We start from the raw sequence: 13,644 nt of genomic DNA, 5'->3' as shown, positions 1-13,644 counted from the left end.
GGGAACGGGGGCCTGACGATATGTACCTAGAACCACTCGCGACAATGTTTTAGCCCCATCAGGCATTGGGATCTCAGCCCAGAATTCCAATGGGCAGCGGAGACTGCGGGAACTGTGGGATAGCCACCCACAATGCAACACTCCGGAAGTCGACGCTAGCCTCGGTACTGTGGAAGCACTCCGCCGAGTTAATGCACTTAGAGCATTTTCTGTGGGGACACACACACTCGAATATATAAAACCGATTTCTAAAAAAATGACTTCTATAAATTCGACCTGATTTCGTAGTGTAAACATACCCTAAAAGACAACTACATACAAGGAAATGTTTGTTGTGGCATGTGAATTGGAATTCAAAGGCCCAATTGTGCCTTGCTCCCCATTTGAGCAACTGGATTTGAGGGCACTCAACTTCTTGCAAGATTTGGCCCCAAGTCAGCAGGGGAAAATCCCAGGCCAGAGCCAACCAGGATATTGCAGGAATCCAGAAAACACTACTGCTGAACATACCTATTTTTTTCTTTTTTTAAAGCATACAGTGTAAAAATAGTTCAGAAGAAAGTTGCCTTTTAAAAAACGTCAATGGGAGCATTGCCCATTTTTTCAAGACAGGTTTGTCTAATATTTCTGGAAACAAAAACTTGAATAGCAAGTTTGCAACCTCTCCAGTCAGATACACCTATTAGTAATTAAAGGTGTATACCCTGCATTTTAGTGAGGTAGGTGCAAAGGGATTTTTGTGCTTCCAAAGAAGAGATTTCAATAGCTTCTTTAACACGGTTAAACTGAAAACCATTGCCTGCCTCCTGCTTTAATAGAGCAAGACAGTATATAAACTACTAGCTCCATAGGAATATGGGCAAAATTTAAACCCAAGCCCACTGTTACAAATAGGATTCATTCCCCTTCCCGTATAAGTGGTTTTGTCCTTAGTGGTTTTCTGCCCTATTGGGCCATATGGAAAATTGTGAAGTAAAAGCAATTTTGCTTTTTCTCTACACCCATTGAACTAGAAGAGGAGACACAGCATAATGATATTTCAACGTATAGCTCTCTCATTAGCCGATCTCAAGTGGGCCATTCCCATTTTAGAGATGCAGAGTGGTTAAGCAACTTGTCCACTGTCATGCAGTCAATGTCAGAAATAAAGTGCCAAACCCATATCTCCCAATTTCCATCCATGTTCTTATTCCATTAGACTGCAAAATGCAGAGTGACTTAAAAATGCATAACTTATTCGTACAGCCCCCAGAACAGTGTTAAGTGCTTGAAGAAAAAAAAAAAGAAAGACATTTCCTGTAATAGAGAATTTACAGTCGGAGGCCCAGATTCTGCAAATTTTCCCATATGAGCAAACTCTGTGTCTATGTGGAGCCCCATGAAGGTCAATGGGGTTCTGTGTGGGCACAAGAATCTGCTTGCATTGAGTAATTTTCATGATCTCTGCCTAAATATTAAATTAATCACGTGATTAAACAAATAATAGAATACATTTATTTAAATATTTGTGGATGTTTTCTACATTTTCAAATATATTGATTTCAATTACAATATAAAATACAAAGTGTACAGTGCTCACTTTATATTTATTTTTGATTACAAGTATTTGCACTGTAAAAAAAAGAAAGTATTTTTCAATTCACCTAATACAAGTACTGTAGTGCAATCACTTTATTATGAAAGTTGAACTTAAAAGTGTAGAATTATGTACAAATAAACCTGCATTCAAAAATAAAACAATGTAAAATTTTAGAGGCTGCAAGTCCACTCAGTCCTGCTTCTTATTCAGCCAATTGCTCAGACAAACAAGTTTGTTTATATTTGCAGGAGATAATGCTGCCCAGTTCTTGTTTACATTGTCACCTGGAAGTGAGAACAGGCGTTTGCATGGCACTGTTGTAACCGGTGTTGCAAGATATTTATATGCCAGAAGCACTAAAGATTTATATTTCCCTTCAGGCTTCAACCACCATTCCTGGGGACATGGGTCCATGCTGATGACGGGTTCTACTCGATAATCTAAAGCAGTATGGACCGATGCATGTTCACTTTCATTATCTGAGTCAGATGCCACCAGTAGAAGATTGTTTTTCTTTTTTGGTGGTTTGAGTTCTGTAGTTTCCACATCAGAGTATTGCTCTTTTAAGACTTCTGTTAGCATATCTGACACATCAATACCTTGCAATGCCAGCTACAAAAGCGCCAAGCAAATACCTGTTCTCGCTTTCAGGTGACATTGTAAATAAGAAGAGGGCAGCCTTATCTCCTGTAAATGTAAACAAGCTTGTTTGGCTGAAAAAGAAGTAGGACCCAGTGGACTTGTAAGTTTTACATTGTTTTGTTTTTAAGTGCAGTTATGTAACAAAAATAAATAAATCTATATTTGTAAGTTGCATGTTCACAACAGAGATTGCACTACAGTACTTGTATGAGGTGAACTGAAAAATACTATTTCTTTCGTTTATCATTTTATAGTGCAAATATTTATAATAAAAATATACACTTTGATTTCAGTTACAACACAGAATACAATATATATGCAAATGTAGAAAAACACCCAAAATATTTTATAAATTTCAATTGGTATTCTATTGTTTAATAAAAATAGAAAAGGAGTACTTGTGGCACCTTAGAGACTAACAAATTCATTTGAGCATAAGCTTTCGTGAGCTACAGCTCACTTCATTGTTTAACAGTGTGATTAAAACTGCGATTAATTTTTTTGAGTTAACTGCAGTTAATCGACAGCCCTAGTAAAGATGCAATGAGTGACGGCAACCAAGAATGGGGTATGAAAGAAAAGGAAGAAAGGGTTAGATTACAGAAGAAAGGCCTTGCAGTCAGAACCACCAAGAACTACACAACGCACAGTGAACTTGTGGAACTCCTTGCCAGAGGATGTTGTGAAGGCCAAGACTATAACAGGGTTCAAAAAAGAACTAGATACGTTCATGGAGCATAGGTCCATCAATGGCTATTAGCCAGGATAGGCAGGGATTGTGTCCCTAGCCTCTGTTTGCCAGAAGCTGGGAATGGGCGAAAGGGAATGGATCACTTGCTGATTTCCTGTTCTGTTCATTCCCTCTGGGGCACCATGGAGCATAGGTCCATCAATGGCTATTAGCCAGGATAGGCAGGGATTGTGTCCCTAGCCTCTGTTTGCCAGAAGCTGGGAATGGGCGAAAGGGAATGGATCACTTGCTGATTTCCTGTTCTGTTCATTCCCTCTGGGGCACCTGGCATTGGCCACTGTCAGAAGACAGGATATTAGGCTAGCTGGACCTTTGGTCTGACCCAGTATGGCTGTTATGTTCTTAGTGGCACATAAACCGATGTGTACATGTATATAAAAAGGAGAAACAGCAAATTTTAATCTCAATCGATTCAGAACACAAGGAAAATGATGGCCTTTATAATAGGTCCAGAAACAAACAAACAAAAAAAACCCCCATATATGCTAATCTGGTCTATTTTTGGAAAAAACAACAACCCCTAACTATATCAGGACTATTCAGCTGAGTTTTCTATGGTATTTCTAAAATAAATGGGTTCCACAGTTGCATGATACTTTACAAGAAAGTTAGAGATGGTATAAGAAGTGTTGATTTTGATGATGGTTTGCAGTTAATTTGTATTTAAAGTTTGCTTGGAGGGGGATAATATGTATCCTAGAGTTTTACTGGTAGATGGAGACAAGGAGTAATAACAGAATCATTACATTCATGCCAAATATGTTTTCCTCTTATCCAGGTGATAGCAGCCCCAGAATGGAAGACAGTTGCTTTTGTTTTGTACGAGTTGGCAAGACTCAGATTATTGAAGCTAATATGTTGTGTTTTCATTTTTGATAAATCTTGTTCAATCTGTAAAGCAGGAGAAATATACAAGGAGAGCAAGGTCAGAAGACAATATTGCAAAAGAAGTCATTACATTTTGGACTTGGATCTTCAATTTCATTTGAGTTTGAGTTCTGGGAGTATAATTGACATTCTGGCAGTCAAAAAACTGTTCTGATAGTTTGTGATGGTGGCAATTTTGACAAGTGTATGTAATAGTGTAAGTTACATTGAAGAGTGGTCTGATGGACATTTTCACGATCCAGGACACGGATGATAATATTTTAAACATCTGAATTGTAGCTGAGTTGGCAGGATGAAAGTCAGTTAATTGGAGTAAGCATCCTTTTTTCCTATATTTTTGCTGTGCGGTGAGGAAGGATTTGCACATATGGTATGTAGTAGAAATATTCAAATCTAAAATTCTACCCAGTAATGATGTTACCCATGACACATCAGCTTAACTATTCAGACCACTAAAAATAGATCACAATGATCCACTAAGTATCAACCTTTAAAAAACAAACTTGGTGGACACCTATTACCTTATAGGCCACATGAAATGGAACATATCCCTCTATGTGGATTAACCCAGTAGAATGACAAAATCTGGAAAGCCAGTCTTTTCCCAAGAAGGGCACATCCCTTTACAGAACACAAAGGAAATTTCATCAAAAGCAGTAAGCCATACCTGATCCATCATTAAAATAAATATATATCATGCCACCAGAGAGTGAGCACTTCGCTCCCCATCCCCCAGTGGAGAAATGAACAAATACCCATTGACAGCACCAGATTACAAAGATAGCTTTAACACTGTCAAAAGAACACTGTTCTCACCAGAAATCTTCCATTGTATATCGTTGGTTTTCTTAGACTGAAGCAGTACAGTTTCACAGCAGGAGTACACAAAACACCCTTGCAATCAGCATACTAGGCTGAAATATTACTGGATATTTAGGATTCTGCCCAGTAAATAGTATTCACTGCTGTGAAAGATCCCTGCTCCTTGAATATCACAATAGTTACCTATATAGTAAGTGGGATCTGTGCTAGCTGAAATTAGCTGTATTAGGCAGAAATATTGGGTGAAAATGGTGGCACAAATCGGTGAATCTCAATTAACTTCAGTGGAGCTATGCCAGTTTACACCAGCTGAGGTTCTGGCCCAATATTTCTAAGTTGGCAAAAACTAAGTTACTACTCCTTGACTTCATCTGCCAGTAAACTTCTAGGATCCCATATTCTCCTCCGACCAAACTCAGATACAAATTGACTGAAAATCTTGGTAAAGCTCAACATCCCTCCTTAGTCAATCTCTAACTTTCTTATAAAGCCTCATGCAACCATGGGCCCACTCCAATGTAAGAAATACCATAATACTCAGAGATGAAATGCCCTCATTATTAGTCCTAAAGGACTAAAGCTACCCAGCAGGTGTTATGCCATATGTACATTATTGGCCACCAGTATTAGGGAAGTTCTCTGTATTAGGATTAGGTATGGGCTGGATGAATGCACTATCAGGTGGGTAGAAAGTTGGCTAGATTGTCGGGCTCAACAGGTAGTGATCAATGGCTCCATGTCTAGTTGGCAGCTGGTGTCAAGTGGAGTGCCCCAGGGGTCAGTCCTGGGGCCGGTTTTGTTCAATAACTTCATAAATGATCTGGAGGATGGTGTGGATTGCACTCTCAGCATATTTGCGGATGATACTAAACTAGGAGGAGTGGTAGATATGCTGGAGGGCAGGGATAGGATACAGAGGGACCTAGACAAATTGGAGGATTGGGCCAAAAGAAATCTGATGAGGTTCAATAAGGATAAGTGCAGGGTCCTGTACTTAGGACGGAAGAACCCAATGCACCGCTACAGACTAGGGACTGAATGGCTAGGCAGCAGTTCTGCGGAAAAGGACCTAGGGGTGACAGTGGACGAGAAGCTGGATATGAGTCAGCAGTGTGCCCTTGTTGCCAAGAAGGCCAATGGCATTTTGGGATGTATAAGTAGGGGCATAGCGAGCAGATCGAGGGACGTGATCGTTCCCCTCTATTCGACATTGGTGAGGCCTCATCTGGAATACTGTGTCCAGTTTTGGGCCCCACACTACAAGAAGGATGTGGATAAATTGGAGAGAGTCCAGCGAAGGGCAACAAAAATGATTAGGGGTCTGGAACACATGACTTATGAGGAGAGGCTGAGGGAACTGGGATTGTTTAGTCTGCAGAAGAGAAGAATGAGGGGGGATTTGATAGCTGCTTTCAACTACCTGAGAGGTGGTTCCAGAGAGGATGGTTCTAGACTATTCTCAGTGGTAGAAGAGGACAGGACAAGGAGTAATGGTCTCAAGTTTCAGTGGGGGAGGTTTAGGTTGGATATTAGGAAAAACTTTTTCACTAGGAGGGTGGTGAAACACTGGAATGCATTACCTAGGGAGGTGGTAGAATCTCCTTCCTTAGAAGTTTAAGGTCAGGCTTGACAAAGCCCTGGCTGGGATGATTTAATTGGGGATTGGTCCTGCTTTGAGCAGGGGGTTGGACTAGATGACCTCCTGAGGTCCCTTCCAACCCTGATATTCTATGATTCTATGATAGTACTCAATGCACTAGGTATTGCCCGCCTATATCATAAGCTCTGAAGAGCTCACACCAAGGGAGAGTGAAGCATAAATCTGGCAAAGATCTCTGTATGCAAATATCAACTATCTGGGACTGGCCCACGAGCCAAACTAACACTGGCTCAGGTAATTTCTTGTAGGCATCACAGCATAGATGGGTTGCAAAGAGGATTTAAAGGAGAAGGCTACAGTGGCTGTGTGTAGTGGGGGTTCCAAGCATAAGAGGTGGCTGAGAAGGTGGCATGGAGGGGTTTGTTTGGGAAGTGTGGGCTCTAGGTTGGCACTGGCAGAGGGCAGGAGAGGCGATCCAGTAAGAAGTGTTGATAAGTAGGGAGGTGACAGGATTGTGTAGGGTCTTGAACATGACCTGATGAAAAATGGGAAGTCTGTGGACGGATTCAAAGGGAAGAAGTCAGTGCAATAAACCAGGAGAACAATCTTGCAGCTACATTGTGTGTGGACTGGTGATCAGGGATATCACTGGTGCTGTTCTCTACTTTAGTTTGCTTGTACATACAGTGTCTGGATGGATGGAAGGGAAGAGACAACGGGGAAGTTCTGCTATTACAAAGATACCTCTATGGACAGAGAAGGAACTCAGCTAGTTTTTTCCAACAGCATAGAATCATAGAATAGAATATTAGTGTTGGAAGGGACCTTAGGAGGTCATCTAGTCCAACCCCCTGCTCAAAGCAGGACCAATCCCCAATTAAATCATCCCAGCCAGGGCTTTGTCAAGCCTGACCTTAAAAACTTCTAAGGAAGGAGATTCTACCACCTCCCTAGGTAACGCATTCCAGTGTTTCACCACCCTCTTAGTGAAAAAGTTTTTCCTAATATCCAACCAAAACCTCCCGCACTGCAACTTGAGACCATTACTCCTACAGCACTCTTAGCTGCTGTCGTTGAAAGACAAGCCTGTATGTAACTGATACAAAATGCATTACCCTCCTTCTCTTCCCCACAGCCCCCCACTCCTCCATCACCCCATTATGTCATGAGGGGAACTAGATATTATGAAGCTGGGACTCAGTGTTTCCTGCAGTGCTACCCTTTGTAGGTCTGATGTTTCCCAGGACTTCTACTGCATCAGTGATTGTTTCATGCCACGCATAGTGCCTCCTATCAGGTAGTGAGGGGAAGTGTGGTGGGTAGCAGGCACCTGGCTTGCCATAGCATCACCACGAGGGCAGTACGGCCAGGAGAGGTCAGCACAGTAGTAGGAAGGAAACCTTAAAAAGAAAATCTAGTCCTCCTTTAAATAGTTGAGGAAGTGGAATGGGTCTGTCAGGATTTGGCAAGGATCCTGTACTGACCTGGGAGCAAAGCGGCCAAGGTGTTAGGAACTATAAGAAAAGGGGGAGTTGATGTTCGCAGTGGGTCCAGAAGGGCATGGGAAGGGCTGAGTATCGGCTTGGGGCCTAGAGAGTTTTTGACATATTGGCAAAAAGAAAAGGAGTACTTGTGGCACCTTAGAGAGCCACAAGTACACCTTTTCTTTTTGCGAATACAGACTAACACGGCTGTTACTCTGGAATTTGACATATTGGGTACATCTACACAACAAAGAAAAACCCGTGGCTGGCCCATGCCAGCTGACTTGGGACCACAGGGCTGTTCATTGCTGGGTAGACTTCTGGGCTCAGGCTGAAGCCTGAGCTCTGGGACCCTCCCACCTCACAGAGTCCTAGCCCTGGTCTACACTAGGACTTTAGGTCGAATTTAGCAACGTTAAATCGATTTAAACCTGCACCCGTCCACACAGTGAAGCCCTTTATTTCGACTTAAAGGGCTCTTAAAATCGATTTCCTTACTCCACCCCTGACAAGTGGATTAGCGCTTAAATCGACGTTCCCAGCTCGAATTTGGGGTACTGTGGACACAATTCGATGGTATTGGCCTCCGGGAGCTATCCCAGAGTGCTCCATTCTGACCGCTCTGGACAGCACTCTCAACTCAGATGCACTGGCCAGGTAGACAGGAAAAGAACCGCGAACTTTTGAATCTCATTTCCTGTTTGGCCAGCGTGGCAAGCTGCAGGTGACCATGCAGAGCTCATCAGCACAGGTGACCATGATGGAGTCCCAGAATCGCAAAAGAGCTCCAGCATGGACCGAACGGGAGGTACGGGATCTGATCGCTGTTTGGGGAGAGGAATCCATGCTATCAGAACTCCGTTCCAGTTTTCGAAATGCCAAAACCTTTGTGAAAATCTCCCAGGGCATGAAGGACAGAGGCCATAACAGGGACCCGAAGCAGTGCCGCGTGAAACTGAAGGAGCTGAGGCAAGCCTACCAGAAAACCAGAGAGGCGAACAGCCGCTCTGGGTCAGAGCCCCAAACATGCCGCTTCTATGATGAGCTGCATGCCATTTTAGGGGGTTCAGCCACCACTACCCCAGCCGTGTTGTTTGACTCCTTCAATGGAGATGGAGGCAATACGGAAGCAGGTTTTGGGGACGAAGAAGATGAGGAGGAGGAGGAGGTTGTAGATAGCTCACAGCAAGCAAGCGGAGAAACCGGTTTTCCCGACAGCCAGGAACTGTTTCTCACCCTAGACCTGGAGCCAGTACCCCCCGAACCCACCCAAGGCTGCCTCTTGGACCCAGCAGGCGGAGAAGGGACCTCTGGTGAGTGTACCTTTTAAAATGCTATACATGGTTTAAAAGCAAGCATGTGAAAGGATTACTTTGCCCTGGCATTTGCGGTTCTCCTAGGTGTAGTCCTAAAGCCTTTGCAAAAGGTTTCTGGGGAGGGCAGCCTTATTTCGTCCTTCATGGTAGGACACTTTATCACTCCAGGCCAGTAACACATACTCGGGAATCACTGTAGAACAAAGCATTGCAGTGTATGTTTGCTGGCATTCAACCAAAATCCGTTCTTTCTCTCTCTGTGTTATCCTCAGGAGAGTGAGATATAATTCATGGTCACCTGGTTGAAATAGGGTGCTTTTCTTCAGGGACACTCAGTATAGCCCATTCCTGCTGGGCTGTTTGCCTGTGGCTGAACAGAAATGTTCCCCGCTGTTAGCCACAGGGAGGGGGGAAGGTTGAGGGGGTAGTCACGCGGTGGGAGGAGGCAAAATGCGACCTTGTAACGAAAGCACATGTGCTATGTATGTAATGTTAACAGCAAGGTTTACCCTGAAAGAGTGTAGCGACTGTTTTATAAAATGTGTCTTTTTAAATACCGCTGTCCCTTTTTTTTTCTCCACCAGCTGCATGTGTTTCAATGATCACAGGATCTTCTCCTTCCCAGAGGCTAGTGAAGCTTAGAAAGAAAAAAAAACACACTCGCGATGAAATGTTCTCCGAGCTCATGCTGTCCTCCCACACTGACAGAGCACAGACGAATGCGTGGAGGCAAATAATGTCAGAGTGCAGGAAAGCACAAAATGACCGGGAGGAGAGGTGGCGGGCTGAAGAGAGTAAGTGGCGGGCTGAAGAGAGTAAGTGGCGGGCTGAAGACAGGGCTGAAGCTCAAATGTGGCGGCAGCGTGATGAGAGGAGGCAGGATTCAATGCTGAGGCTGCTGCAGGACCAAACCAGAATGCTCCAGTGAATGGTTGAGCTGCAGCAAAGGCAGCTGGAGCACAGACTGCCACTGCTGCCCCTCTGTAACCAACCGCCCTCCTCCCCAAGTTCCATAGCCTCCACACCCAGACGCCCAAGAATGCGGTGGGGGGGCCTCCGGCCAACCAGCCACTCCACAACAGAGGATTGCCCAAAAAAAAGAAGGCTGTCATTCAATAAATTTTAAAGTTGTAAACTTTTGAAGTGCTGTGCTTAAAGTGCTGTGTGGCATTTTCCTTCCCTCCTCCACCACCCCTCCTGGGATACCTTGGTAGTCATCTCCCTATTTGTGTGATGAATGAATAACGAATGCATGACTGTGAAGCAGCAATGACTTTATTGCCTCTGCAAGCGGTGATTAAAGGGAGGAGGGGAGGGTGGTTAGCTTACAGGGAAGTAGAGTGAACCAAGGGGCGGGGGGTTTCATCAAGGAGAAACAAACAGAACTTTCACACTGTAGCCTGGCCAGTCATGAAACTGGTTTTCAAAGCTTCTCTGATGCGTACCGAGCCCTCCTGAGCTCTTCTAACCGCCCTGGTGTCTGGCTGCGCGTAACCAGCAGCTAGGCGATTTGCCTCAACCTCCCACCCCGCCATAAACGTCTCCCCCTTACTCTCACAGATATTGTGGAGCACACAGCAAGCAGTAATAACAGTGGGAATATTGGTTTCGCTGAGGTCTAAGCGAGTCAGTAAACTGCGCCAGCGCGCCTTTAAACATCCAAATGCACATTCTACCACCATTCTGCACTTGCTCAGCCTGTAGTTGAACAGCTCCTGACCACTGTCCAGGCTGCCTGTGTACGGCTTCATGAGCCATGGCATTAAGGGGTAGGCTGGGTCCCCAAGGATACATATAGGCATTTCAACATCCCCAACAGTTATTTTCTGGTCTGGGAAGAAAGTCCCTTCCTGCAGCTTTTGAAACAGACCAGAGTTCCTGAAGATGCGAGCGTCATGCACCTTTCCTGGCCATCCCACGTTGATGTTGGTGAAACGTCCCTTGTGATCCACCAGAGCTTGCAGCACTATCGAAAAGTACCCCTTGCGGTTTATGTACTCGCCGGCTTGGTGCTCCGGTGCCAAGATAGGGATATGGGTTCCGTCTATAGCCCCACCACAGTTAGGGAATCCCATTGCAGCAAAGCCATCCACTATGACCTGCACATTTCCCAGGGTCACTACCCTTGATATCAGCAGATCTTTGATTGCGTGAGCTACTTGCATCACAGCAGCCCCCACAGTAGATTTGCCCACTCCAAATTGATTCCCAACTGACCGGTAGCTGTCTGGCGTTGCAAGCTTCCACAGGGCTATCGCCACTCGCTTCTCAACTGTGAGGGCTGCTCTCATCCTGGTATTCATGCGCTTCAGGGCAGGGGAAAGCAAGTCACAAAGTTCCATGAAAGTGCCCTTACGCATGCGAAAGTTTCGCAGCCACTGGGAATCGTCCCAGACCTGCAACACTATGCGGTCCCACCAGTCTGTGCTTGTTTCCCGAGCCCAGAATCGGCGTTCCACAGCATGAACCTGCCCCATTAGCACCATGATGCATGCATTGGCAGGGCCCATGCTTTCAGAGAAATCTGTGTCCATGTCCCGATCACTCACGGGACCGCGCTGACGTCGCCTCCTCGCCCGGTATCGCGTTGCCATGTTCTGGTGCTGCATATACTGCTGGATAATGCGTGTGGTGGTTGATGTGCTTCTAATTGCCAAAATGAGCTCAGCAGCCTCCATGCTTGCCTTGGTATGGCGTCCGCACAGAAAAAAGGCGCGGAACGATTGTCTGCCGTTGCTCTGACGGAGGGAGGGGCGACTGACGACACGGCTTACAGGGTTGGCTTCAGGGAGCTAAAATCAACAAAGGGTGTGCCTGTACATCAAGGAATATTTCAGGCAGGACTGCACAGAGGGTTCCAATAAGAAATGGTGCACCAAAGTTATCGTTGTTATTGGAACAAGGAGGTTAGCCTGGCCTCTGATTGATACATGGCTAGATTAACCTCGCTGCGCCTTCTCTGTGACTGACTGCAGTGTGATCTAGACAGGGGAGGAGGAAAATGAGTACAAAACAAATCTGGTCTATTTCTTGTTCTGACCCACTCCATCTATCCTTTACATCTTTGGCTGGCAGCAGACAAAAAAGGCGCGAAATGATTGTCTGCCCTTGCTTTCACGGGGGGAGGGAGGGTGGGAACGGGGTCCTGACGATATGTACCCAGAACCACCCGCGACAATGTTTTAGCCCCATCAGGCATTGGGATATCAACCCAGAATTCCAATGGGCAGCGGAGACTGCGGGAACTGTGGGATAGCTACCCACAGTGCAACGCTCCGGAAGTCGACGCTTGCCTCGGTACTGTGGAAGCGCTCCGCCGAGTTAATGCACTTAATGCACTTAGAGCATTTTCTGTGGGGACACACACACTCGAATATATAAAACCGATTTCAAAAAAACCGACTTCTATAAATTCGACCTAATTTCGTAGTGTAGACATACCCCTAGAGCCCAGGCTCCAGCCTGAGCCTGGACATCTACACAGCAATGAAACAGCCCCACAGCCCAATCCTTGGGTGTCCAAGTCAGCTGGCATGGGTCAGCCACGGGCATCTAGTTGCTGTGTAGACATACTCATAAAGCTGTAAATGGCCTGGGGCTGATCTAAGAGATCCTTACTGCCACAGTTAGGGCAACTGGGGGTATCTCAGGTGTGTCCCTAGCAGCCTAAGAGATAGAGGGGTTTCTGCCAGGGGGGTTTCTGGCAGGCTGTTCTCTCCTGTTTCATGCCCTTGCTCTGTAATAACCTAATAATCTTCAGGGCCCACTGCAAGGTTCATCTTTTCACCCAGGCCCAGAAGGAGATGGATATGGTTAGAGAGCATGCTGGGGACAGAATAGTGATGGAGGAGAAGCAAACTGGTGCTGAGGACCTGAGAGAAAGAAAGGACTTGATCACACCTCCCTGTTGGAGCTTGTATGCCACTGGCTCAAACAGAAACTCTGTATTTGCATAGGCACAATATTCAGATCAATTTGGGTCATATAGATTCTGTCTCCCTTGTGAGCGTGACAAAACTCTAGTCATAATACTGAAAGTCATACCATTGATATAGAAGAATGGAGGTGTGAGGGCAACAAATTTGCACCTCTTTCAGCACTAATGAGTTAGCCTTGCAGGCTGAAAGAGACAATAATGCGTCCAACACATTGGAGAAGGTCTTTACAACCAAACAGGCCAAAAAACTTAACTAGGATTCTGCAGAATATAGTCAAAGCCACACAGATGTAAATGCTGCAATGCCATATAGATTTCTGTGAAGATGGGACTCCCTTTCCCTGATCAATAGCCTTTGAGTGACATTGCATAATAATCTTTGTGTTTTATACTTTTAAGTAGGTGGGGGGCGGGGGGAAGGAAGAGGTAGTCAAGCTTGGATTTCTGGGTACAATAAGAAACAGACGGCCATGCAGTTACCATGATAAGGTACCTAACCCAGAGCAGATAGAAGGACACAGCTGAGAGGCAACCTGACAGAAATTATTTTGTTCTCACCTTCTTCTATTTGTCAGTTGAACTCTCTTATTTTTCCTGGTTCTCTAGTTTCCATCCCTCTGCACTT

General features: G+C 45.1%; 1 protein-coding gene across 1 annotated transcript; it reads left to right on the top strand.

The window, feature by feature from the left end:
* Positions 1-8,327: 8,327 nt before the first annotated feature.
* On the top strand, positions 8,328-10,104 carry LOC140915286 (uncharacterized). The gene is made up of 2 exons (XM_073354869.1): positions 8,328-9,079; positions 9,667-10,104. The coding sequence occupies exons 1-2, from the start codon at positions 8,497-8,499 to the stop codon at positions 10,008-10,010; spliced, it is 927 nt and encodes a 308-aa protein (XP_073210970.1). The 5' UTR covers positions 8,328-8,496; the 3' UTR covers positions 10,011-10,104.
* Positions 10,105-13,644: the final 3,540 nt, after the last annotated feature.

This window comes from Lepidochelys kempii, chromosome 7 (assembly GCF_965140265.1).
Source record: "Lepidochelys kempii isolate rLepKem1 chromosome 7, rLepKem1.hap2, whole genome shotgun sequence".
In the NCBI taxonomy this organism is placed as follows: domain Eukaryota; kingdom Metazoa; phylum Chordata; order Testudines; family Cheloniidae; genus Lepidochelys; species Lepidochelys kempii.
This window is presented reverse-complemented; position numbering and strand designations above follow the sequence as displayed.